The sequence below is a fragment of the Neoarius graeffei genome, chromosome 2, assembly GCF_027579695.1.
Source record: "Neoarius graeffei isolate fNeoGra1 chromosome 2, fNeoGra1.pri, whole genome shotgun sequence".
NCBI classification, from domain to species: domain Eukaryota; kingdom Metazoa; phylum Chordata; class Actinopteri; order Siluriformes; family Ariidae; genus Neoarius; species Neoarius graeffei.
Window position 1 is genome coordinate 73,911,642 of NC_083570.1, and position 27,292 is coordinate 73,938,933.

At 39.9% G+C, this 27,292-nt stretch overlaps 1 protein-coding gene across 1 annotated transcript; it reads right to left on the minus strand.

The window, feature by feature from the left end:
* Positions 1 to 5,887: 5,887 nt before the first annotated feature.
* sall1b (spalt-like transcription factor 1b) lies at positions 5,888 to 11,918 on the minus strand. The gene is made up of 3 exons (XM_060909658.1): positions 11,738 to 11,918; positions 6,939 to 10,243; positions 5,888 to 6,307 (listed from the first exon to the last, which is right to left on the minus strand). The coding sequence occupies exons 1-3, from the start codon at positions 11,796 to 11,798 to the stop codon at positions 5,888 to 5,890; spliced, it is 3,786 nt and encodes a 1,261-aa protein (XP_060765641.1). The 5' UTR covers positions 11,799 to 11,918.
* Positions 11,919 to 27,292: the final 15,374 nt, after the last annotated feature.

The following is a 27,292-nucleotide window of genomic DNA, read 5'->3' on the forward strand; positions in this document are numbered from 1 at the left end:
CAGTCCAGATCTTTCACCCATAGAAAACATTTGGTGTATCATAAAACGGAAGATACAACAAAAAAGACCTAAGACAGTTGAGCAACTAGACAAGAATGGGTTAACATTCCTATCCCTAAACTTGAGCAACTTGTCTCCTCAGTCCCCAGACGTTTACAGACTGTTGTAAAGAGAAAAGGGGATGTCTCACAGTGGTAAACATGGCCTTGTCCCAACTTTTTTGAGATGTGTTGTTGTCATGAAATTTAAAATCACCTAATTTTTCTCTTTAAATGATACATTTTCTCAGTTTAAACATTTGATATGTCATCTATGTTCTATTCTGAATAAAATATGGAATTTTGAAACTTCCACTTCATTGCATTCCGTTTTTATTTACAATTTGTACTTTGTCCCAACTTTTTTGGAATCTGGGTTGTAGAAGAACTGCCTGTGGCAGTGCAGGATAAAGTTGGTTGGAGAGGCAGGGTCATGGGGGTCCGAGCTTGCTCAACATAATTGATTGATTGGGTATTTTAAAACTTCTTTCAACATAAAGAAAATTCGATATTATACCACACTTTGTTCTTATGTGGTCTGTAATTCACTTCCTATATAATCCTAAATAAATTCTTTCTATATTTAACTTTTTTATTATTTATGACCTTATTTTAATCACTCTAAAAATTGAATATCCATAGTTACAAGCGAATCAAGAATTTTTTTTATTATGATTAGTGAATTGAGAAAAGTTAGAAATTACCTTATTTTAGTGGAACAAACTAATCTAGATCTAATCTAACTAGAAAAGCTAAAGCCTTTATCACTGTAATTAGGGACTTGAGACTCACCATGTATCTATGTTTTACAGTTTATACTCACTCCTTACTCTAAGTCTGCCTTTAAAGGGCTTATTTAGAGTCTCGTTAAGATCTGACGGCAACCAGTGACACAAATGTTCCCAATTTAATTGCTACTCTGTGAATAGTCTGTGGCAATAATACTGATTAAACTGGAATAAAACATAAGAAACTCCACATGGCAATCCAACAGTTGATAGACTTGCTGAAAGTGTTATAACGCACTTTATTGCAATAGAAAGTTGCAAAGCAAGCATAGCTCTTCTCTCTGGAATTTACTACAGCAGGCACAGCCTGACCCCACAGTCATGAAACAACTGACTAAGCTTCTATGACTGATATGATCTGAGCCATACGTGCAGCCAGCATAAAGCCATAATCACAGTGTTATCAGTAGTAGGGTTTGGGGTGGATAAGTTTAAGCCCTGGTGGAGATTTGGCCGTTCTCCTGTTATTGAATATTTCCATTGTCAGGCTAACAAAAGTGTGATGATCATGCGGAAAATGCTTACAAAGGAATTGCTTTCTTTGCATTGTAAACAACACGCTGATATCAGCAGTTTTGAAGAGAAATTTGTGATAATTGGAAAAGCGTTGTTTTGTTTGCCATTTATGAGTCCTTTCAACAAGCTGTCAGGACCATAAAAATGTCTAATAGAATCACAGCAAAATATTCAGTGGAATTATTATTATTATTATTATTATTATTATTATTATTATAGTTTTTATGTTGCCTTTTAGAAACATTTTATGATCATGAAAATCATAAAAGAAACCCACATGCAATAATCTAGATAATTGCACCAAACAATGAAAGGATATAAAATTCTCTCCCATGTCTCATTTGTGTAATTTTCTTAAGACTTGAGAAGGGGTACAAAAGCATGCCCATTTCACTTCCTGACCAGCCTTCCTGTTTTTTATTCAGACACTTCAGCTCAGACTGCTGCAGGGCGTCCCATCTGTCTGAGTCAGATATGTATCTGATGAACAGAGTGGATGTGTTTTGTACTCAAGCCCTTGTGCCTCATTCTAGCTGATTGCTCATTTTATAATGCTAATGGACACAGAATGGTGTTGGGTTTCCCCTGTCAGCTGGCCACTGCCACCAGGAGAAACACTTAATGGGGGCTGACGGTTCATGAAGCAGAACTCATTCAACACGGGGTTTGGTATGTGAGATTGTGGTGCATTCAGTGCACTAATTTAGTGGCCTTTATGAGTCAGTTGTATTTGATGCTGCTTAAATTCCTTTCCAGGATCCATCACTGGAGAGTAATGAGCTTGTGCACAGAGTGCATGCCTCTGGAGAAATATTTTTAAAAAGACTTGATTAATACAAAAGAGTATAACACCACATCATATGCTACATTTCCTTGCTCTTATGTATTCTTAAATGAAGATGAGTATAACTGTAAGCACAAGCTGAAGTAATTTGTTCATGAACAGTTCTGAATAATCTTAATAAAAAAATACTGCCTATAGTGCAACTGTTGACTACATTTTTTTAAGTCATTAGACAGAGTAGTTGATATCTATGAATGGTACACCTTTCAAATGAATAGGCCTTTTTATTCTGTTAAGGTAGCACGAGAGCTATCGCCTTACATTGGCAAAGATCATTCAGTATAGCACAATGTGTTATTATTAGTGGGTTTATTGAAATGTAAATTCAGAGGACAAAGTGACCCAGATTTATATCACAAGTGAAAGGGCATGACTTTTGTTGTGCAGGTGGAAACACTGGCAGTATTATGTTAAAGTTGTAAAGCATTATTCTTCATAAAAGCATACAACACAGAGAACTGTACAGAAACAGACGGAAAGTCGGCTATAACATATAGAACACCAAAACCTCCTTTGCAATCATATACAGTATACTAGTGCGTCTCAAACAAATAGAATCTCATGAAACTTTTTTTTTTTGCAATTACCTTTTTGAATTAAACTTTCAGGTATTCTATATTCATTACATGTAAAGTGAAATATTTCAGGCCTTTTTTTGTTTTAAATTTGATGATTATAGCTACTAGCCCATGAAAATCAGAAATCCAGTATCTCAGATTATTAGAATATTTCATTTTGAGTTTGAGTAAAATAGTGTAAATACCATGTATCTCTCAGTCTAGTTCAGTACACAAAATGACAATAATGGGGAAGACTGCTGACTTGACAGTTGTCCAGAAGATGAGCATCAACACTGGCCACAAGGAGAGTAAGCCACAGAAGGTCGTTGCTGAAAAGGCTGGCTGGAAAAGGTGCACAAGTGACCGCAGCCTTGAGAGAATTGTCAAGAAAAGTTGATTCAAGAACTTGGGAGAGCTTCACAAGGAGTGGACTGAGGCTGGTGTCAGTGCATCAAGAGCCACCACACACAAAGATATCTTCAGGAAAGGAGACACAACTGTCACATATCTAATATCAAGCCACTCCTGAACCAAAGACAGCATCAGAAGCATCTTACCTGGGCTAAGGAGAGAACTGGACTGTTGCTCAGTGGTCCAAAGTCCTCTTTTCAGATGAAAGTAAATTTTGCATTTCATTTGGAAATCAAGGTTGTAAAGTCTGGAGGACGAATGGAGAGGCACAGAATCCAAGGTGTTTGAAGTCCAGTGTGAAGTTTCCGCAGTCTGTGATGATTTGGGGTACCAGGTTATCTGTTGATGTTGGTCCACTGTGTTTTATCAAGTCCACTGAGTACCAGTCCAGTTCTTTCTCTCCGTAGCCCAGGTAAGATGCTTCTGATGCTGCCTCTGGTTCAGGAGTGGCTTGATATTAGGAATACGACAGTTGTAGCTCCTTTCCTGAAGGCGTCTTTGTGTGGTGGCTCTTGATGCACTGACACCAGCCTCAGTCCACTCCTTGTGAAGCTCTCCCAAGTTCCTGAATCAACTTTTCTTGACAATCCTCTCAAGACTGCAGTCATCCCTGGTGTTAACATATACACCTTTTCCAGCCAGCCTTTTCAGCAATGACCTTCTGTGGCTTACCCTCCTTGTGGAGGGTGTCAATGATTGTCTTCTGGACAACTGTCAAGTCAGCAGTCTTCCACACGATTGTGGTTGCGTGTACTGAACTAGACTGAGAGATACACAGTATTTATAATGTTTCACTCAAACTCGAAATGAAATATTCTAATAATTTGAGATACCGGATTTCTGATTTTCATGAGCTGTAAGTGATAATCATGGAAATTAAAACAAAAAGGCTTGAAATATTTCAGTTTAAATGTAATGAATATAGAATATATGAAAGCTTACCTTTTTGAATTAAATTAAGAAGAACATGAATTTTTTCAGGATATTCTAATATTGAGACGCACACACACACACACACACACACACACACACTGTGTGTGTGTGTGTGTGTGTATATATATATATATATATATGTATGTATATGAGTGATTCCACGCTTATGGGTACTGAAATGGGGACATGAACTTATTTTTAAAAATTCACCTAAAACCATTTCTTTTTTTACCATCAGGTCACAAAACATGTAATCTTTAATGAATGATATGTTAAAAGATAACTTTAATTTTCTGAGATGTAATAAAAACATTTATATGTCAAAGTCAAGCCTATGAGTTCCAAAATGATGTCTGTTCCATTACTTCTGTTACGATTGTCCATCTCGCGTCTGTTACAAATTAATTACAATCTAGCTATATACCATGTTAATCTTATTGAAAGAATGTGTATGTTTATTCTACTACACATGTTTATTAATTATATTTGCTAAAACATCACCTTCCTATGTTTCAAAAAATAATTCTACATTGTTAAAATTGAGAATCTATATGTCCACAACACTTCTGTTACGTTCTGACTTTGGCATATAAATATGTTTTTATTACATCTCAGAAAATTAAAGTTATCTTTTAACATATCATTCATTAAAGATTACATGTTTTGTGACCTGATGGTAAAAAAAGAAATGGTTTTAGGTGAATTTTTAAAAATAAGTTCATGTCCCCATTTCAGTACCCATAAGCGTGTAATCACTCATATATATATATATATATATATATATATATATATATATATATATATATATATATAAACTTAATTATGCAGTTCTTACATTCTGACATGTAATACTACTATAATGTTAAATCTCTCTCTCTTTGTCTGTCTGTCTCTCTCTCTCGCTCCCTCACACACACACACACACACACACACACACACACACACACACACACACACACACACACACACACACACCTCGCTGTCCCAAGGTGCGGTACACCTGCTGTACCACCAAATTTATCAAATTTTGGTCACAGTTTAAAAAGTATATACAGGGTTAGTCAAAATTATGTTAACACTAATGGATTATTTTTCTCCTGCAGATAGACATACATAATGGATGGCAGATTAAATGGTACTGTTGCTCGCTGGTTTTGTGTGTTGAACATGATGGCAAACAGGTTGAGACCATCCTGTAAATCATCTTGCAGATATGATGTATGTTTTGTGAATGGATGGTTTCTATCATTTCAGTGTTAACATAATTTTGACTAACCCTATATAAACAAACTGTTGCATAATAGTATGCAGATAAAATATGTAAAATATAAACACAATAAATAGTTTTCGCATTAAGTATTACTAATACTAATAAGTTTTATAGTACTAATAAGAAACCCTCTTACTTTGTGAATAAACACTCATTGGGCCTACCTCTATAAAATTCAGAATTCAACTCTAAATATCATTAATAATATCCATAACAAAAAATTAAGAATGTTATTAACAATAAATCAGTCATAGCATGATTCAAATATATAAAATATATTTAAACAAAAAAAAAAAACCCTACAGTTGACTGATGTGAAACAGTGTCTGAGTATGTAAGGACAAAATACCTACAAATCAATGTTCAAGTTTAAAAACATTTAACAAATATAATTTTAAAAAAGCAAAAATCACAACATAGAGTAAATGGTTGAACATTTTGAAAAAGCAGAATATGTATTCATAGTAGAATATCTACTGCAATCAGGTAACTAATGTTTTATTCTCAGAAGAGACATTCAACAAATATTAATCAGTTTTACTCTCCTCAATAAATGGTGTAATGTGAAAACATGTCCCATTCTCACCAAGCCTCTCAATCCAAGGAACATCTCTTTTGATTTCTATATTATGTGTTTTCTCAAGACTTGCTGTGAATCCACCAACAGGTGAATTTCCTCCACGTCCATCAGAAAGGGACACTTGTGGTATACTTGCATTCTGAATCACAGAGATCTCATTAGTTTTCAACGCCAAGCCAGTAGTGAGAGGTGCTGTGACATATTGATTCCAGAAGCTAATAGACTCATTGCTATTGACAGTTTCTTTTGAAAGAGTGTCTGGATTTTTTACAGGTTTGGATTTAAGGACAGTAAAAGGACCTTCTACAGAGAGCCTGCGACCCCGGCGAGCTGGAGAACCGTTCCACATATGGGTTCCCATGTGAACCTAGAAGGAAGTAAAAACAAGAAGAAGAAGAAGAAAAAAAACCCCAAAAAGCTAGGCATTAATGCTGCATAAGATCCTGTTAATAGTGAAATAATGCTCGTACGAGTATTAGAGTCTTGTCATTTTGATATTACTAATTTTATGATAACAGGAAACTTTTAAAAGTGATAACTACACTTTTATGCAACTCTTAAAAACTCTTTTTCTCTTCACACAATATTTTTTCTACTCCATAAAGGTTTTTGGAATGCTAAATTTGTGTTACATACATGGGTGAGTCAAATGTAAAAATTTTATTTTGCATTGTTTATTGCAAATACTTGTCACCAAAGTGTAACATATTTCTACATTGTCTCCATTTCATTTAATGCACGTATTCCAGTGCTTAACTAGTGTCTGGATTCCCCTAGGAAAAAAAAATGTATTCAATTTTATGTTACACTTTTAAGGTTTTCATTTGAATCACCCTCATATTTTGTATAGATAAACTGAGCAAAAAATAGACAGACAGACAGACAGACAGATAGATAGATAGATAGATAGATAGATAGATAGATAGATAGATAGATAGATAGATAGATAGATAGATAGATAGATATTTACAGCACAAGGGACTTTTGGGTAGTTGTACCTTCAGATTTCCTTTAGTGGTGAAGGCACGTCCACATACAGTGCAGGCAAAAGGCTTCTCTCCAGTGTGGGTCCTCTCGTGAATTTGTAGAGCACTGGAAGAAGAGAATGTCTTTCCACAAGTGCGGCAGAAATGCTGTTTGAAGGTTTTCCGGGATGGTGCTGGTGGTTCTGAAAGAACAGTCATTGAGCGACCTGAGGACGTCATCATGCCTAATGCTGCATCTTTGCCATCTTTATTTAAGATGCTGTTGACTTTCATCTTTACTTTTGAGCAAACTAAGTGGCCCATAGAGGGATCAGGTGGATTCGGTGTTGAAACAAGATTCTCGCTGGCTTGTTCAGATAACTGTAAAGGTAGATCTCGCAGCTGGTGTGTGAGCATGTGCTGTTTTAGATTCCCTTTGGTGGAAAACCCCCTGTAACACGTAGTGCATATGAATGGTCGCTCTTTGGTATGACTACGATAGTGAATGTCCAAGGCACTCTGACAGGCAAATGTCTTGTTGCAGACATCACATGCATTGTTCTTCGAGGTTCCCTGTTCACCTGAAGAAAGCTTAATGGTCATTCCTTGTTTTAGGATATCAGCAGGTGTTGAATCAAATGTCAAATTTGGCTGTAAGAGACCTGTGCCAGTCAGCTCTGTGTTTGATGTTTTCTGGTGAGTCTCAAATGTAAGGGATCTATAATTGTCTAGTAAGCCATTTTTAGACAAAGAGTCCCAAGAATATGTGATTTCAGGACAAGCAGGGCTCCTTGATCGTTGGTTCGCAAGGTCATTACCAAGATATGACTTGAGAGACAAATGATCTCCTTCTATTGACACGTTCTCTAACTTGCCATTTAGTAAATCCTTCTCTTGTATCATTTCCTCTTCCCCAGATGTCTTGTTAGTGTGCAATGAGGTAAGAGATGAAAACAGACTGTCCTGGGATGATACTGCATCTTTGGACTCTGAAAAACTCTCGGTTATTTCCATGTTCTCATCTGAAAGGTTCTCATCCAGATTCTTCTCTTCTCCTGAGCATGCATCAGGTTCTACTGATTTTTGGTCCTTTTCTGGGAGGGTAACACTGGTGACTTGTCTCACCATGTGCATGCGTATGTGCTGTTGCAAAACCATGGCATTTGTGTATTTTACTTGGCAAATGGGGCACGAATGCTGCACTTTCAAAGGTGGCATGGCACAATGGATGCTATAGTGCGTTTTGAGGTTGCCTTTGGTTGTGAAAGCCCGTCCACATATCTTGCACTTGAACGGTCTCTCACCTGTATGTGTGCGATAGTGCATTTTGAGAGCACTCTGGCAACTAAGTACACGATGACAGATCATACACTCGTTGGGATCTGTGCTTTTCTTGTCTATATTCTCAACCAATTGCTGCAGCTTGGTGGTTTCTGAAGTGTCTCTACAATCTGATAGACCCCCTACTGTTAATTTTGGTTTGATATCCACATGCAGGAGTGGGATGAATGAATCTGTATGGTTAGATGTATTGCCATTACTGCTGTGGTCTTCTGAACCTTTTCCAGAGGAGTTTAAATATGTTTGTGCGCTCAGGTATTTTAGTTCTTTATATTTTCTGTTTAGTGTTGGAAAATGATCATTGCTGGATTCTTCTTTATTGTTGTTACCACTCTCAAAACCATTTACACCACCAGTGCCAGGACTAGCAGGTCTACCAACTGATACCACTTGTGCCTCTCTTTTAATTATGCTTGGAAGACTTGGCAAAGATGAAGTTAACAACAAACCAGGTAGGCTGGTCACAGATGGTTTGCTGTCTAACCACTTGGACTCAGGCTTATCTGGCAGCATGGACATGCCATATGGGATGCCAGTACTCGTTGGAACATTGTCTAAGTGCTCTGGAACTGGATAAGGATTCATTTGAATGTTTGGATATTTTTCTTTATGACGTTGGAAGTGAACTTTTAGGTTTCCCCGTGTTGAAAACCGATTCCCACATATGTTGCATTTGTATGGTCTCTCTCCTGTGTGGGATCGTAAGTGTATCTGTAATGCACTGTCACTTCCAAATACCTTGGCACAAAATCTGCATTTGTGTTTAAACAAACCTTCATCAAAAGGCCTTTTGTGCTCAAATGAAATCATATTGGGCAGTTTGCTCTTCCTTTGTTGAGCTAAAGCAGTCAAGGCATTCAAGTCCTCCACAATTGCCCCAATGCTTGGCAACGAGTTTTCAAAGATGTAATTTCCAGTAGGACTATGAGGTAGACTGAGAGTATTTGTTAAATCTGGTGTGCTATCAGCTGAAACAGTGGAAGGGGAGTGAATTGTGCCACTCTGCTGTCTAGAAAATGTATCGTCATGGTCAGATTGTTTTTCAGATGGATACATGCCAATTTTGCTTCTATCTACATTTGTCATTTGAGTGATATCTTGGACACTCAAGAGTGCCGTGCTATCATGGTTGCTGGAGAATACCGCATGTTTAAGTTGTCCGAGTTTGCTAATGCTGACAGACTGACTCACCAGGCTTTGTGCTAGGCCTGCAGCTTCTGCTAGCTGCTGGGAGAGGTGTGAGCTAAGTGTTATTAGAGGGCCAGTCTGAGAAATCTCTGATGTATCTTGGCAGGTGCTGGAGGGTACGTGTGTGTCTGTATTATGGGCTGATAACAGTAATATGTGCTGTTGAATTTGCTCAATGAGCTTCAGCTGCTGCACCTGCTGTTGTTGTACAGCAACAAGTTGCTCAATCAGACTCATTATGGTCGTGTGGCTGTTGGTTAGATTACTGCTGTTAACCAGGGCATTCAAACATACATCCTGAGAGAACTGTGCCACAGCCACTTTTGTACTTTCTAAATTCTCAATGATGACATTGCTGCTGGTGGACGATAATTTACTCAGTTCAGGTAAAGAGTCTGGTTCAGGCATAACCGTTGAGTACTCTGAAGTTAGGTTATCAATGCATGTACTCAGATTTTCAATATTGTTCTCATTATCTGATTGGAAATGACTGGCGTTGTCACTGTTGCTGTCAGACACAGGTGAAGATTTTCTGTTTTCCTCAAGTATTGTGTCGTATAATCCTTCAGTATCTTCAGTACTGATGCTGTTATTTGTTTGGTCCTCTGTACTCTGAGTAGGTGAATTAAACGTGAAACACGAAGACGCAGAGGTCAATCCTCCATTTTCACTCACTATTAGTACTAGTGCATTCTTAGAGCAACTCATCTGATGTTCATGGAGATCTGAGAAGCTTAAAAACTCAGCGCAGCAATTTTCACACACATGGACATCACAAGCCTGAGAGCTCCTATTGTTTATGTGGAAGTCTGTAATATCTTTGGAGAACAAAAGAAAAAATATATTTTGTTAGATATAGACATTAATCACACATTAAACATGAAATTCAAGTACTATCAAATGGTATTAAAGTTTAATGCAAAATATTTGCATACCCACTGGAAAAAATAAAGAAGACAAAGAAATATACTTTATATCAACAAAACATTTTATGTACAGTATTTGCTTCTACAGTAGTGATGCACATCTTGACCCATAACCCATGGGTTGAGCAGGTTCGGGTAAGCTTGTTAGAAAAATATTGCAGGTTCTGGTGCAGCGGCTCAAAAAGTGATAAAGCATCACCGTTTGGATAAAGCTGGCAGTTTGCAGGTCGAGTTGGGTTCAGGTGGTTGATTAATGCAGAATTTTTGCAGGTCAGGCAGTGAAGGTTGGCTCTCATAACGGGTTGGATGGGTGTGGATATTATAAACCTTGACTTGTGCATCACTACTCCATAGGTATTCCTTCATTATGAAAATGAAAAATCTAACAATTCTATCAGTTCAGAAAATCGGACTTCCCTTTCTGAAAGTGATGTAAATGTTTTCTGGTAACTTGTATGTCTGTGGATTGTATCCTCTGAACAACTTTTGGAGTTGAATTTTCTTCATTTGTAGATCAATTGTAAGACAAATGTTCATTTCCCACTTTGAAACTCATTGGCAATGCAAACTTTTATTATATTTTATTACATGTTTTCAGCGTGAATAATTAATTCACATTAATTATGCTTTTACTACTTATTGTGGAAATAGTGATTCATAATAATAATAATAACAACATTATTATAGGGGAAGCCATGGCCTAATGATTAGAGAAACAGCTTTGGGACCCAGAGGTTGCTGGTTTGATTCCCTGGACCAGCAGGACTGGCTTAAGTGCCCTTGAGCAAGGCACCTAACCTCCAACCGCTCCGGCAAGAGTGGTGGCGTACCTTACCTTGTGTCTGATTAGCCAATGAAAAACTGATGATGTGATTATCAGTTTGGGCATTGAACCTGACTATTATTATCATCAAAACAGGGAGATTATTGTATTATTGTCACTGAATTAAAATGAAGAATTTAAGCATGTTTTTTTTTCAGGACTCCCTAATGCAAGTGAGTGATGTCATAGTTAATTCACGAGCAAATTAAAGACTGAATTTATGGCTTGTTTATACAGAAAATAAAGTAAACCAGCATGAATAGATCTGACTATAAAAGCTATATATGAAGTTAGGTAGCTGTCTTATAGGCCTGTCTCTCTCAATATACAATTACAAACCGTTTAGAACTAACTTTCCCGAAAACATGGAAAAGTTGGAGCATTTTAACACACACACACAGACATGATTGTGATGCTCAGTCTATCATTTGGAAAATTAAGCTGTGTTTTTAATACTGTTTGAATTTTGTATGATATTTTCAGTCATCCTGAGTTCTTTCTAAGTTCTCATCTACCTGTTACTTGAGTCACGTGTCGGCTCTCCTGAAGCTTACCTGAGTGTACAGGGGGATCCATGTGGACACACCGCGGCTTCGCCTGTTTCCTCCGCGACATGCCGTTCACACATCAGCGGCGTGGAGAGCGGATTTAAAACTGATATTTCACCGATAAACAGGAGACTGTAATCCTGCGTGTGTGTGTGTGTGTTCACTTCACTCGGCAGCCTCGTTTAACACATTTAAAACTAATCTAACTGCACGCCAACTAAAAACTCGCCGCACACAATTCCCCGAGCTGAGGGTTTAATCCCACACTACACACCATCTTCAAAAATGCGTGCATTCTTTGACAGCATGTTCGGGTGAAGCCCCGCCCACCTCTTCCTATTGGACAGTAGTACAGAGAGGCGGGGTTTGGGCGGAGTAAACCAGCATGAATCAGAGGTTGGTGATAACTCTTGATCAAAACAACGCCGGTACATCCTTTCAGATGAAATCTTAGCCCATACAGGACTGATTTGTAGTTGCTGTGATTATCGTGAGTAGGCAGGCAGCCTGCACACAAAGTGTACAGTTTTTAAAAGCTGATAATGCCAGAGCGCTGTTGGTCTTTTGAGCAGGGGCGCAGATAGGATTTTTGAACTGGGGGGACTGAGCTGTCAGCAAATGATTCCATTTTGTGTATATATATATATATATATATATATATATATATATATATATATATATATATATATATAAACTACCGTTCAAAAGTTTGGGGGCGCTTTGAAATGTCCTTATTTTTGAAAGAAAAGCACTGTTCTTTTTAATGATCACTTTAAACTAATCAGACATACAGTGGTGCTTGAAAGTTTGTGAACCCTTTAGAATTTTCTATATTTCTGCATGTGACCCAAAACATCATCAGATTTTCACACAAGTCCTAAAAGTAGATAAAGAGAACCCAGTTAAACAAATGAGACAAAAATATTATACTTGGTCATTTATTTACTGAGGAAAATGATCCAATATTGCATATCTGTGAGTGGCAAAAGTATGTGAACCTTTGCTTTCAGTATCAGGTGTGACCCCTTTGTGCAGCAATAACTGCAACTAAACGTTTCCGGTAACTGTTGATCAGTCCTGCACACCGGCTTGGAGGAATTTTAGCCCATTCCTCCGTACAGAACAGCTTCAACTCTGGGATGTTGGTGGGTTTCCTCACATGAACTGCTCGCTTCAGGTCCTTCCACAACATTTCAATTGGATTAAGGTCAGGACTTTGACTTGGCCATTCCAAAACATTAACTTTATTCTTCTTTAACCATTCTTTGGTAGAACGACTTGTGTGCTTAGGGTCGTTGTCTTGCTGCATGACCCACCTTCTCTTGGGATTCAGTCCATGGACAGATGTCCTGACATTTTCCTTTAGAATTTGCTGGTATAATTCAGAATTCATTGTTCCATCAATGATGGTAAGCCATCCTGACCCAGATGCAGCAAAACAGGCCCAAACCATGATACTACCACCACCATGTTTCACAGATGGGATAAGGTTCTTATGCTGGAATGCTGTGGGTTTTTTTCTCCGAACATAACGCTTCTCATTTAAACCAAAAAGTTCTATTTTGGTCTCATCCATCCGCAAAACATTTTTCCAATAGCCTTCTGGCTTGTCCATGTGATCTTTAGCAAACTGCAGATGAGCAGCAATGTTCTTTTTGGAGAGCAGTGGCTTTCTCCTTGCAACCCTGCCATGCACACCATTGTTGTTCAGTGTTCTCCTGATGGTGGACTCATGAACATTGGCTAATGTTAATGTGAGAGAGGCCTTCAGTTGCTTAGAAGTTACCCTGGGGTCCTTTGTGACCTCGCCGACTATTACACACCTTGCTCTTGGAGTGATCTTTGTTGGTCGACCACTCCTGGGGAGGGTGACAATGGTCTTGAATTTCCTCCATTTGTACACAATCTGTCTGACTGTGGATTGGTGGAGTCCAAACTCTTTAGAAATGGTTTTGTAACCTTTTGCAGCCTAATGAGCAACAACGCTTTTTCTGAGGTCCTCAGAAATCTCCTTTGTTCGTGCCATGATACACTTCCACAAACATGTGTTGTGAAGATCAGACTTTGATAGATCCCTGTTCTTTAAATAAAACAGGGTGCCCACTCACACCTGATTGTCATCCCATTGATTGAAAACATCTGACTCTAATTTCACCTTCAAATGAACTGCTAATCCTTGAGGTTCACATACTTTTGCCACTCACAGATATGTAATATTGGATCATTTTCCTCAATAAATAAATGACCAAGTGTAATATTTTTGTCTCATTTGTTTAACTGGGTTCTCTTTATCTACTTTTAGGACTTGTGTGAAAATCTGATGATGTTTTAGGTCATATTTATGCAGAAATATAGAAAATTCTAAAGGGTTCACAAACTTTCAAGCACCACTGTACACTCTATACATTGCTAATGTGGTAAATGACTATTCTAGCTGCAAATGTCTGGTTTTTGGTGCAATATCTCCATAGGTGTATAGAGGCCCATTTCCAGCAACTCTCACTCCAGTGTTCTAATGGTACAATGTGTTTGCTCATTGCCTCAGAAGGCTAATGGAGGATTAGAAAACCCTTGTACAATCATGTTAGCACAGCTGAAAACAGTTTAGGTCTTTAGAGAAGCTATAAAACTGACCTTCCTTTGAGCAGATTGAGTTTCTGGAGCTTCACATTTGTGGGGTCGATTAAATGCTCAAAATGGCCAGAAAAATGTCTTGACTATATTTTCTATTCATTTTACAACTTATGGTGGGAAATAAAAGTGTGACTTTTCATGGAAAACACAAAATTGTCTGGGTGACCCCAAACTTTTGAACGGGAGTGTGTATACATGTTATTTCACCTCCCTCACTGCCATCACCAGGAACTACCTGCAGGCCAGGACAATGATAACATTTTAACATAGCCTATGGAAATCCAAAGTTTACACATTATCATCATGCACAGAAATTGCAAAACTGCAAAACTAGTTTTAAAACCGCTAAGTTCCAACTGTTAAACATAGCGAGAGGCTGGGCGTGTGTGTAAAGTGTAAACCAGTGCATCCTGACTTTCTAACTATGCCTGTGTGTTGCGTGAGCGGCAGTCAGTCAACAACTCTTTGTAAAGTTTCCTTATGAAACAATCTGCTCGCTGAAATTATGGCAGGGAACGCCAGATTAAACATTAAAACTGCCTTCTGAGCACTGTATCTACAGGCTACCACCGAAAGAAGGAGGCTACCAGAAAGGCATCACTCCGTACAATTTTACTTTCACTACGACATTACTTTGAACAGACTATCAAAAAATTGCAAGGTGATATGATAAAGTAAGGCACAGTTTACTTACAGTCGTTTTTTTTTTGAAAAAATGATGCAATCGTTTTCTGCCTTTTGGCACCCTTCATCCTGCCGTGTTGGGGTCCTGAATTAGGAGGAGCTGTCCCCAATATGCCTGTCAAACTTCTTGTGGGTAACCATAGCAACCAAGCTCGAGCTCGCAACCTGTGCAGTCTGCGCAGTTGCAACTATGTATGTACTGCTGTGCACCTCAATAAACCGAATGGTAATTAGTCTTTTGATTTTTCCGTGAGGTTTGCCTTATGCAAAGAAAGACAGCATAGACGGTTTTTCCTCCCTATAAGTGGGGGGGACCGAACGAGGTGAATTTAAATCTGGGTGGGACGAATCCCCCCCATCCCCCCCTCTATCTGCACCCGTGGGAGGCCTTGTGGCCTTGTGTGTGTGGCCTACAAAAAGGATTAGCTCGGGTAGCTAACTCCACGTGTGTTTGTGGGGGAGGAGTTGACCACGTGGTAAGGCCTATAGACCCTTTTCAGTCACATGACCTTCGTAAACGCGACCACCATTTTGGACATGTAGCGGACTTTGGCTCGAATTGGTTTGAATGCCAGGAAGGCGACAAACGGAGAACATACAAGAAAAAGGAGCGAGATGCAGAAAACACCTTCGCTATCCAGCGACGTAGGGCATTTACAGGGCGAGCAGAGGGAGAAATAACAACAGTAACGACACATTAGCAACGCCGTACAGAAATAACGGTTTATGGCACAGACCCTTTCGGTTCTCGCTCATCTAACTGCTACAATGACTGCTTAGACTGCAACAGTAATACCTAACACACATTTAAGTATCCGTCGTAAAGACGTGAAACTCATCGAGTGACGAGTGTGTTCATTGATAAGCTAACACAATCTAAAAGTAGACATACCATCACACTGCCCTGGCGCTGTGTACAGTTTACCTTCTATGGTTTGTGCACTCACTAGTTGCCATTACTTTCTCCAACCGTTGTTACAGATTACAGGGAACAGCCTGGATTTAAGAGACAAATACATGTTCCTCTTATTTTGAACACTTATTTGTAGGCAGTGCTTAATTTGTAAAGTGGGAGGTCCCGGAGCGCAGAGGATGAGCGGCTCTGGTGCGGAAAAAAAGAGGAGAGGAGAGGGGAGAGGGGCGCGGCGCTGCGCTTCTGGGCATGTTTTGTAATAACACTGCAAATTAAGTTCATCTGCAGATATTTTGTGGATGTCGTTTCATGAGAGAAATCACCAACAAGACAGATATCAAAATCAGACATTAACACTAAATAAACTTGCATTTTTTAATTTAATTATTATTATTATTTTTTTTTGTTACATAGTCAAAAGAGGTGTTGGATCACCGGATCCAGTGTAAATAGCTGCCGGAGCCAACGCCCGAGGTTCCGGAGCGCGCTCCGGCTTGCTCCCCCTCAAATTAAGCGCTGTTTGTAGGACACTGCCTCTGATCTGTCCTACAGTCTACCAACAGCAAAGGAACACAACGCTAACTAATAGCTACTACAGAAGAACAAAGAGGTTACAATGGGTTATTTTAGCCTATTTGGTTACACACTCGCCGCCACAGAATGTTAACAGCAATGTAATGCCTTTTCTGGCTAATTTTATTCGTCTTACCTCCAACAAAGTGGTCACTACACAAGCGCTGGTATGCCGCTATCCATCTTCTCCGTCGGTCAGCATCTACCGGGATCCGATAAAATGATAAACCTTGCCTTGTTTGTTGATGGTTACTACATCCAGGTGCACAACAATATAGTGGCATGATGGAAGTCTTGCTGAAAATAAACACTTTCTTTGCTGCCGTTCCTCAATGTTGGCTGTGGTAAACTACTGGTAGTACACGTCCAAAATGGCGGCCGCGTTTGTCGTGACGTCACGTGAAAAGGGTCCATAGCCTAGCAAAAGAAAGAAGCTAGCATAGGATGCTAACTGAGGTATATTTGTGAGGCCAGGTGAGGCCTGTGACCACGTGTTTGTGTGTGTGTCAGGCCTGGTGACCACGTGTTCGTGTAGGCCTAGATTAACCACGTGTGGCTAAGCTAAGACAAAGGGATGCTAGCTAAGGTGTGTTTGTGAGTGGGGGAGGACCGCCACATGTTTCTAAGACAATACACTTAGCTTTGGATGCTAATGGGACAAAAGAAATTAGCCATAGGCTAATTTCACTAGCTTATAACAGTACTGAATCCACTGAAAGCTTGATAAGGTCAAAATGTGTGATAAGGAAATTAAAGTGTTAGTCAGGAATAAAGAGAAGCATTCACAGCCTATCTATTAAAACAATTGAGAGATTAAAACAAAATATAACAATCATCAATTCAACACGCTGCGTGTCGAACAGTGTAAACAGTTAAACCGTTCGAGTTTAAATTCACACTAGTTTGATAAAAGCTAATTCCTAAGACTAGTCTTTATGCCCAAAATTTGCCAGTCTTACTTAGTATCTTGCCTCTAGCAAGATTATGAAGAGATGTTCCGAGACTTTGGAGTTTCACCGTTGTGGAGGTCTCCGTGAATCGATTCCGTGGAGCAGAGGATCCCTTGGTTCGACGCGTGGTCGCTCGTGATGAGAAGAGAGTCTCTGATCAGAATAATGTGCACAGCTATTTAATTAGGAGGAATTCCGTCGCTCCTAATTTTTAATTGAACTGTTGGGCTGCAGTCCGTACGTACTGATAATGAATAAACCGGTTGTAACTCAAGCTGAGTTTAAAATCGCGTGATCTTAGAGTCTACCGTGGCCAAAGGTAAACAAAGAAATCGCGTTACTCTGATTCTTGCAAGAAAGAAAAGAAAAGACGTCTTTTTGGGTTTGCTCGCGGAGCGAGCAATTCCTCCCTGTGTCCGTGTTGAAATCACGGCGCCAAAAGAGGAGGAGCTAGGAGTTCCCGGGTTTCTTATGCTTTCATGGAGGATGTGACGTTGGTGATCCCGCCCCCGCGTGACGCAGGTCAACGCGGAAGCTGGTGATGGGAAATGTAGTCCTTAAAGGGACTGTTGTGGTTCTTAGATGGACTGTATCTACAAATATAACTTTTGATTTAAGGTGACATGGTGGTGCAGTGGTTAGCACTGTTGCCTCACAGCAGGTTTCAGGTTCAAACTTCATGGCCAACGGGGGCCTTTCTGTATGGAGTTTGCATGTTCTCCTCATGTCTGCATGGGTTTCCTCCGGGTGCTCCGGTTTCCCCCACAGTCTAAAGATATGCAGTTAGGCTAACTGGCTACTCTAAACTGTGTGTTTGAATGGTTGAGAGGAGTAAACCTCTATAATAATCCAGTAGAAACAACAGGAAACCACTACTGTAATTATTCCCTAGAAACTTTGATGGCTGAAGCCGTCAGAGAGGACCTGCCATCAGGCAGAACACTGAAGAAGCAGGTAATATGACAAGCTGGGATTTTGTCTTTTTAATTTCAGGAGATAGAAAAGAGAGACTCATTGCAGGACCATAGCTGCCATAATGTACAACCTCGATTCCAAAAAAGTTGGGACAAAGTACAAATTGTAAATAAAAACAGAATGCAATGATGTGGAAGTTTCAAAATTCCATATTTTATTCAGAATAGAACATAGATGACATATCAAATGTTTAAACTGAGAAAATGTATCATTTAAAGAGAAAAATTAGGTGATTTTAAATTTCATGACAATAACACATCTCAAAAAAGTTGGGACAAGGCCATGTTTACCACTGTGAGACATCCCCTTTTCTCTTTACAACAGTCTGTAAACGTCTGGGGACTGAGGAGACAAGTTGCTCAAGTTTAGGGATAGGAATGTTAACCCATTCTTGTCTAATGTAGGATTCTAGTTGCTCAACTGTCTTAGGTCTTTTTTGTCGTATCTTCCGTTTTATGATACACCAAATGTTTTCTATGGGTGAAAGATCTGGACTGCAGGCTGGCCAGTTCAGTACCCGGACCCTTCTTCTACGCAGCCATGATGTTGTAATTGATGCAGTATGTGGTTTGGCATTGTCATGTTGGAAAATGCAAGGTCTTCCCTGAAAGAGACGTTGTCTGGATGGGAGCATATGTTGCTCTAGAACCTGGATATACCTTTCGGCATTGATGATGTCTTTCCAGATGTGTAAGCTGCCCATACCACATGCACTAATGCAACCCCATACCATCAGAGATGCAGGCTTCTGAACTGAGCGCTGATAACAACTTGGGTCGTCCTTTTCCTCTTTAGTCCGAATGACACGGCGTCCCTGATTTCCATAAAGAACTTCAAATTTTGATTCGTCTGACCACAGAACAGTTTTCCACTTTGCAACAGTTCATTTTAAATGAGCCTTGGCCCAGAGAAGATGTCTGCGCTTCTGGATCATGTTTAGATACGGCTTCTTCTTTGAACTATAGAGTTTTAGCTGGCAACGGCAGATGGCACGGTGAATTGTGTTCACAGATAATGTTCTCTGGAAATATTCCTGAGCCCATTTTGTGATTTCCAATACAGAAGCATGCCTGTATGTGATGCAGTGCCGTCTAAGGGCCCAAAGATCACGGGCACCCAGTATGGTTTTCCGGCCTTGACCCTTACGCACAGAGATTCTTCCAGATTCTCTGAATCTTTTGATGATATTATGCACTGTAGATGATGATATGTTCAAACTCTTTGCAATTTTACACTGTCGAACTCCTTTTTGATATTGCTCCACTATTTGTCGGCGCAGAATTAGGGGGATTGGTGATCCTCTTCCCATCTTTACTTCTGAGAGCCGCTGCCACTCCAAGGTGCTATTTTTATACCCAGTCATGTTAATGACCTATTGCCAATTGACCTAATGAGTTGCAATTTGGTCCTCCAGCTGTTCCTTTTTTGTACCTTTAACTTTTCCAGCCTCTTATTGCCCCTGTCCCAACTTTTTTGAGATGTGTTGCTGTCATGAAATTTCAAATGAGCCAATATTTGGCATGAAATTTCAAAATGTCTCACTTTCGACATTTGATATGTTGTCTATGTTCTATTGTGAATACAATATCAAGTCAAGTCAAGTCAAGTTTATTTGTATAGCACTTTTAACAATAAACATTGTCGGAAAGCAGCTTTACAGAATTTGAATGACTTAAAACATGAGCTAATTTTGTCCCTAATCTATCCCCAATGAGCAAGCCTGTGGCGACGGTGGCAAGGAAAAACTCCCTCAGACGACATGAGGAAGAAACCTCGAGAGGAACCAGACTCACAAGGGAACCCATCCTCATTTGGGCAACAACAGACAGCATGACTATAACATTAACAGTTTTAACATGAAGACAGTTTCGTTGATGTTGTAACTCTTCATTGATGGAAACTTGAGTGCAAAACTGTTCATGACAACTGCAGTCCTAAAGTTAGCAAGTCAACTGCAGTCCTCAGCCATAAAAGCATTACTGTAAGAGTCCAGAGCATCCTCCAGGTGTAACCCTCAACTGTCCTCATGGGGCTGTCCTCCACAGGAGCGATGCGATAAAACTCCAACCAGACACAGGGCACCAGGATGGATCAAGCAGGTCCGAGGGGCAGAAGAGGCCAGCATCTCAATCCCAGGACCAACATGTAACTCAGAGGGACAGATGGGGGGGGGAGGGAGAGAGAGAAAACACAGGTTGTTAGGTATGCCCTAAAAATGACACAAGTATTAAATCTGTGTGGTAGGCTCGCAGAGACAAGAGTCTTGACATCAGGCATAATACACAACAATGGCATGTTAATATGGTTAAAAAATATCATGACTTGCTCTGGCTGGATGCTTGATTGGGTGATGGGAGCACACTCCTCAGCAATGATGGGATGCAGATGGGACCCTTAGGGCTGGCCAAGACAATTCAGTTACATTTCACCGGGTCTGGGACATGCGACAGAATGTCTGATGGCCGATTCCCTGCAGGCTACGATAGCCATTCGAGGTCTCCACCCTCTCCACCAAAAGATTTCCTCAATATCAGTTTTTGAGATTTGTAAATTATTGCATTTTGTTTTTATTTACAATTTGTACTTTGTCCCAACTTTTTTGGAATCGGGGTTGTAAGTGAAAACAGGAACTAACCTGTATAGTGGATGTTCCACAACATTAACTGTAACTATAAATGGTTAAATAAGTAAATGTGCTGTTCTTTAATAAATTACAAATTATAACCCCTGATATAGGGGCGGCATGGTTGTGTAGTGGTTAGCACTGTTGCCTCACAGCAAGAAGGACCTGGGTTTGAGCCCAGTGGCCGACAGGAACCTTTCTGTGTGGAGTTTGCATGCTGTCCACATGGGTTTCCTCCGGGTGCTCCGGTTTCCCCCACAGTCCAAAGGCATGCAGGTTAGGCTAATTGGTAGCTCTAAATTGAACGTAGGTGTGAATGGGTGTCTATGTGTTGGCCCTGTGATGATCTGGCGACTTGTCCAGGGTGTACCCCGCCTCTTGCCCATAGTCAGCTGGGATAGGCTCCAGTTTGCCTGCGACCCTGTAGGACAGGATAAGCGGCTACAGATAATGGATAGATGGATGGAACCCTTGATATATTATAACCCTTTCTCAATTACATTATAGTTGTAGATCTCAAACCAGGATTCGGAACACCTTAACTGCCCAATTTCTGGAGTTGTGACATTCTTTAGTACTCATACCTCCCAGTTAGAGGTTGGTTTTTTTTGTTTATTTTTTTGAAGTTCATCAGTCTAACTTCAAAAGACAACAGTTCACTGAGACTGACTCACCAAAGAGGAGGTAACAATCCATAATGAACTGATACCAATATTTTACCAGTTTCAAAGTAGTTCAAGTACAAAATTACATGATGGTGTTATATGATGAAAGAAGGATATTTTATGAAACAATACTGTCACGCAAGCATAAGCCTTCTTTTTGTTCTATCAGTCATCATCTTTTACTTCTGTGGACAGAGCTGTGTTGACCCAAACCAACTACCTAATAGGTCTGGAATTTTCCTTTAGCCTTTGATCTGTCTATCGCCTTTGAACTATCACTGTCAACTGGCTCTTCTGATTTATGGTAGATTCTAAAGTGTACTGGTCAAATACATAAGTGTGTAAATGTGTGTGTGTGTGTGTGTGTGCGCACATGTGTAGGTTTGTGTATTTGGGTTTGTGGATGTATGTTTGTGTGTATGAGAGAGCCAGAGCCAGGTGTATTTCACTATATCCTATGAGTCATCTTTTACAGTCATTAGATATGAAGGTCTCTGCTGAAGTGCTGCTATACCTTGCCTGGGGACCATAACAACAGACTAGATGTGGCAAAATGACACCTTTATTTCCTATAAACAAACCCTGGATTCCAACTGTTTCTATTCCTGTCTGATAACTATACCCTTGTACTAGTACACATGCAATCAACTTACCTCATACAAAAATATTTGTAGGCTGAAGCGAAGAAGAAGAAGCCTTTATTTGTCACATGCACACTCAAGCACAGTGAAATTCATCCTCTGCATTTAACTCATCTGAAGCAGTGAACACACACAGCAGTGGGCAGCCATACTACAGCACCCAGGGAGCAGTCAGGGGTTAGGTACCTTGCTCAAGGGCACTTCAGCCAAAGGCTGCCCCATGTTAACTTAACTGTATGTCTTTGGACTGTGGGGGAAACGGGAGCACCCAGAGGAAACCCACACAGACACGGGGAGAACATGCAAACTCCACACAGAAAGGCCCCCGTCAGCCACTGGGTTCGAACTCATAACCTTCTTGCTGTGAGGCAACAGTACTAACCACTACACCACCGTGCTGCCCAGTTAAGTTTCAATGACTTAAGATTTACTACTCTTTACTGGAACAGTTTTTTTTTTTTTAATTTCCATTTAAAAAAATATATTTTGTAGTGAAATGATGTCTGACAGAGTTGTTGTGTGGGAAATAAACAATTTCACTAAGATTCATGGTGTCTCTAAAGCCTATTCCTTATCTCAGTTTTGAGTAAAAACAACAACAACAACAACAACAAAACAATGTAGCTGTCTGAAAGACCTCTTTTCTACACAAAAGCATCAGGTGGAGGGAGTCTTCAAAATGGTTAAAGAGTGAAATACACTTTTATTCTAAAAGATTTGACAAAGTCTATTCATCCATTTTCCATCCATCCCTTTTTCTAAAACTAGGCTTCTTCAGATTTTCAGGAAAAACAAGTGGGTACAGGCACATCTAATACTTTATTCTCAAATGCATCTTGTTTTTTCGTCAAAATGGCAATGATTTAAATTAAATGCCTTGGTGGTCATGTAGGACAGTGGGTTATGAAAATAGCTCTGTAATGCAGAAACTTCACCACCACTTAAAACGCTTTATAGAGTTTTGCTTAAAAAACAGAACAGAATAGAAATTCAGAATGAAGAATTCAGTTTAAGTTTGATCTCCATTTTTTTTTAAGAGCGAACTCAGATGTGCCTCAACCATGGAGGCATAAGTGACGTCGTATTGTCTAGCATCTGTTTGCATAAATGTAGTTCATGTTTATGGGATGTTTGGCAGGACCAGAGCTTACGATGCAATAAATCTGCCTAGTAAAGCTGCCAGTGAGACGAGCAGCTCTGAATATTGGCAGGTAAAAGAATGGCAGAATAAATATTTCTTTAGTAACTCCATCTATGTCATTCTTTGGCATCTTTCACATTGTAGCAAAGCTCCTCCAATTTCTCATCTTTTATTACATGACATATATCATGTTAGGCTTTATCATGTTTTTGCAAAGAACACCACTAAGTCCGGAATGTTTAATTTTCTTCATTACAGCACAGTATTCTCTGTAAAACTCTATAACTGAGTGTTTCCTCATCAGAGGAATCATCTTTAAGGAAAATAATATTCAAAAAACACTTCAGGAATCTTGAGAGAAATATTGTCTTTCTTAAAATTAGACTAACCTCCGGTAACACACTTGACATGATGTTATATAAAAAGTTTAGCCTTTGTTACCCCAGCCAGACTCCCTGTATAACTAGTCTTAACATCATGACAGAAAAAAAACACCTTTATGTGTTACATTTTATCCCAAGTTCATATGTGCACTATAAATGGAATGCGGCTGTGTTTGCATGTGAGCACTTGCCTGCTTGCTTGTGGTTTCTCCTCTGATAAACTTAAACAGATAGCCATAGTTCATTTTGAGGAAGAGGTTCTGTCATAATGATGCTTTAATCCTAGAAGATGAAGTGTTATGCATGCTTAAAGAACTAAATACAGTGCCCTCCACAATTATTGGCACCCCTGGTTAAGATGTGTTAAAAGCCTTAAAATAAATTCAATTTTTATTGCAGAAGCATAATCTCACACTGAAAATTGTAGAAAACTGTAACCCTTAACTCAAGTGAATTAAAACAAAAAATAAAAAATCCCTGACAGAAATAATTATTTTTCATAAAATCACCTGTTCCACAATTATTGGCACCCATAACAATTCCTAGAAAATAAATGTAATTGAAGCATTTCTGTCATTTCTACTGTAGTTTATAAAGTTGATCAGAGTATCTACGGTAGGAACCTTTAATTAGTAATTCATCACATCCTGTTTCCCTGGGGTATAAATATGATGTGACACAGAGGCCTATTTCTCTTATCCACTCTTCAACATGGGAAAGACAAGAGAACACACCATTCAAGTAAGGCAGATGTGTGTCGACCTTCATAAGTCAGGCAATGGCTACAAGAAAATAGCCACTCGCCTACACCTGCCCATATCTACAGTCAGAGGAATCATCAAGAAGTTTAAAACAACTGGAACAGTGGCAAACAAGCCTGGACGAGGATGCAAGTGTATCTTGCCACCACGCACAGTGAGGAGGATGGTAAGAGAAGTAAAACGTTATCCAAAGCTCACTGTTAGAGAATTGCATCAAAGAGTAGCATCTTGGGGTCACAAAGTCTCCATAACAACCATCAGGTGCTATCTACATGCCAACAAGCTGTTTGGGAGGCATGCACGGAAAAAGCCTTTTCTCACTTACAAGCATACACGTAAACGTCTGGAGTTCGCTAAGTGGTACTGGGACTTCAACTGGGACCGTGTGCTTTGGTCAGATGAGACCAAGATAGAGCTTTTTGGCAACAAACACTCTAATACATCACAAAAGATGAGTATGCGGAAAAGCACCTCATGCCCACTGTGAAGTATGGGGGAGGATCGGTGATGCTGTGGGCCTGTTTCTCTTCCAAAGGCCCTGGGAACCTTGTTAGGGTGCATGGCATCATGAACTCTTTGAAATACCAGGACATTTTAAATCAAAATCTGGTGGCCTCTGCCTGAAAGCTGAAGATGGGTCATCACTGGGTCTTTCAGCAAGATAATGACCCTAAACATGTGGCCAAATCTACACAAAAATGGTTCACCAGACACAAAATCAAGCTCCTCCCATGGCCATCTCAGTCCCCAGACCTCAACCCAATTGAAAACCTGTAGGGTGAGCTGAAGAGCAGAGTGCATAGGAGAGGACCCAGGACTCTGGACAATTTAGAGAGATTGTGCAAAGACGAATGGTTGAATATCCCTCTCTCTGTATTCTCCCATCTTGTGAAATGTTATAGGAGAATATTACGTGCTGTCTTGTTGGCAAAAGCGAGTTGTTCAAAGTATTAACATCAGGGGTGCCAGTAATTGTGGCACATATGATTCAATGTAAAAGAATTATTTCTTAAAGGTCCCATGGCATGAAATTTTCACTTTCTGAGGTTTTTTAATGTTAAAATGAGTTCCTCTGACCTTCTTAAGTCACCCCAGTGGCTAGAAATTTCATAATGTGTAAACCAAACTATGCCCAACATTTGAGAATGGCGCGTCAAAACGGCGCGTTGATAAGCTCTTCCCTTTACTACGTCAGCAAGGGAGATGATCCCCACGCCCCCCCCCCTGGATTCCCACCCACTGTATGGATTGCCCGCCCAGTTGTAGTGAGGAGACCATAGAGGACACAACAACATGGCATCACCTAAGCGAGCGAAACATGGAAATTGCGCTGTACATGGATGTGACAACACAGAAAAGAGTCTGTTTTTACTGCCGACGGGAGAGCCCCTGAAGACGCAGTGGCTTAATTTTATTTACTTCAATAATACGCCGTCGAGTCTACCTAAGACGGTGTATGTTTGTCGGAAGCATTTTCTTGAGGAATGTTTCCACAACTTGGGACAGTACAGGGCAGGTTTTGCACATCAACTGTCACTGAAGCCAGGGTCTGTACCAAGCATCCCTGCCGCATCAGCCACAAACACCGAACAAGTAAGTGTATAACTGGTCGTTTTGCCGTGTTTTAAAATCGGTGCGTTAGCCTAGCAATGGTTACATTAGCTGTGCAGCTAACCGCTTCCTGCAGTTAGCCAGGTAATCTGCGCTACAAAACTAAAGAGCATGCAGCATGCTCTGTTAAACTGAGTTTAGTCTGGAAATTGACTGTAACTTATGAGCTTATGTTTGACTATTGCTCCGCAATGCATGTCTTCTGTTGGATAAGCGATATGTTGCTGTAGTTGCTGCTTCTATCCTCTTTGGTTATGGAGTGCGTGTTCAAGCCTAGGGTATTATACGTTCGTAAACTACCACTTCGAACACTCTCACTCTCTGTTCTCTGTGTCACGTTGAGTTTACGAAAGGAGTCCGAGGGAGAACGGGGTTTTGTCTTAGCAGCGTGGCTACAGGCGCTGATAGCAGCAAGTATGTGTGTGCGCAGCTTGGTCAAGCCCCTCCCCCTCCCCCCATGGCCCGCCCCCACCCTCTACCCTTCCCCGCCTCCTGCTTCTCATTAGCAAAACGATGCACTGGGAAAAGCGCTGAAATGGGGCTTTCTCCCAGGAGGCTATATTTACGCGCCGAGGGTTCATTTCGAGAAAGGCTGCGGATATAACATCCGGAAGCCTCCACGAGCCCGTTTAAAGCATCAACAAACCACCATGCCATGGGACCTTTAATGTAGGATTTTTTTCCCACTGAATAAATGCACTTGAATTAAAGGTTGGATTTTTTTCTTTTTTTTTTGCATTGTTGTCCTATATATATATATTTTTAAAGAATGTATTAGAAGCCTAAGAACATATCTTAACGAGGGGTGCCAATAATTGTGGAGGGCGCTGTATGTAATGCAACTTTCCACTTCACAGCTATTTGTGACAGAAGTGAACTTGTGTGGTTAGTTTAACTAACCTAGTATTATAGTAACAGGTTTAAAAAGGCACATTTATTTCAAGACTGTATTAATATTACAAACATAAGGCAAGTATAGAGATGAATACAGTTACAAGCAGCATTTT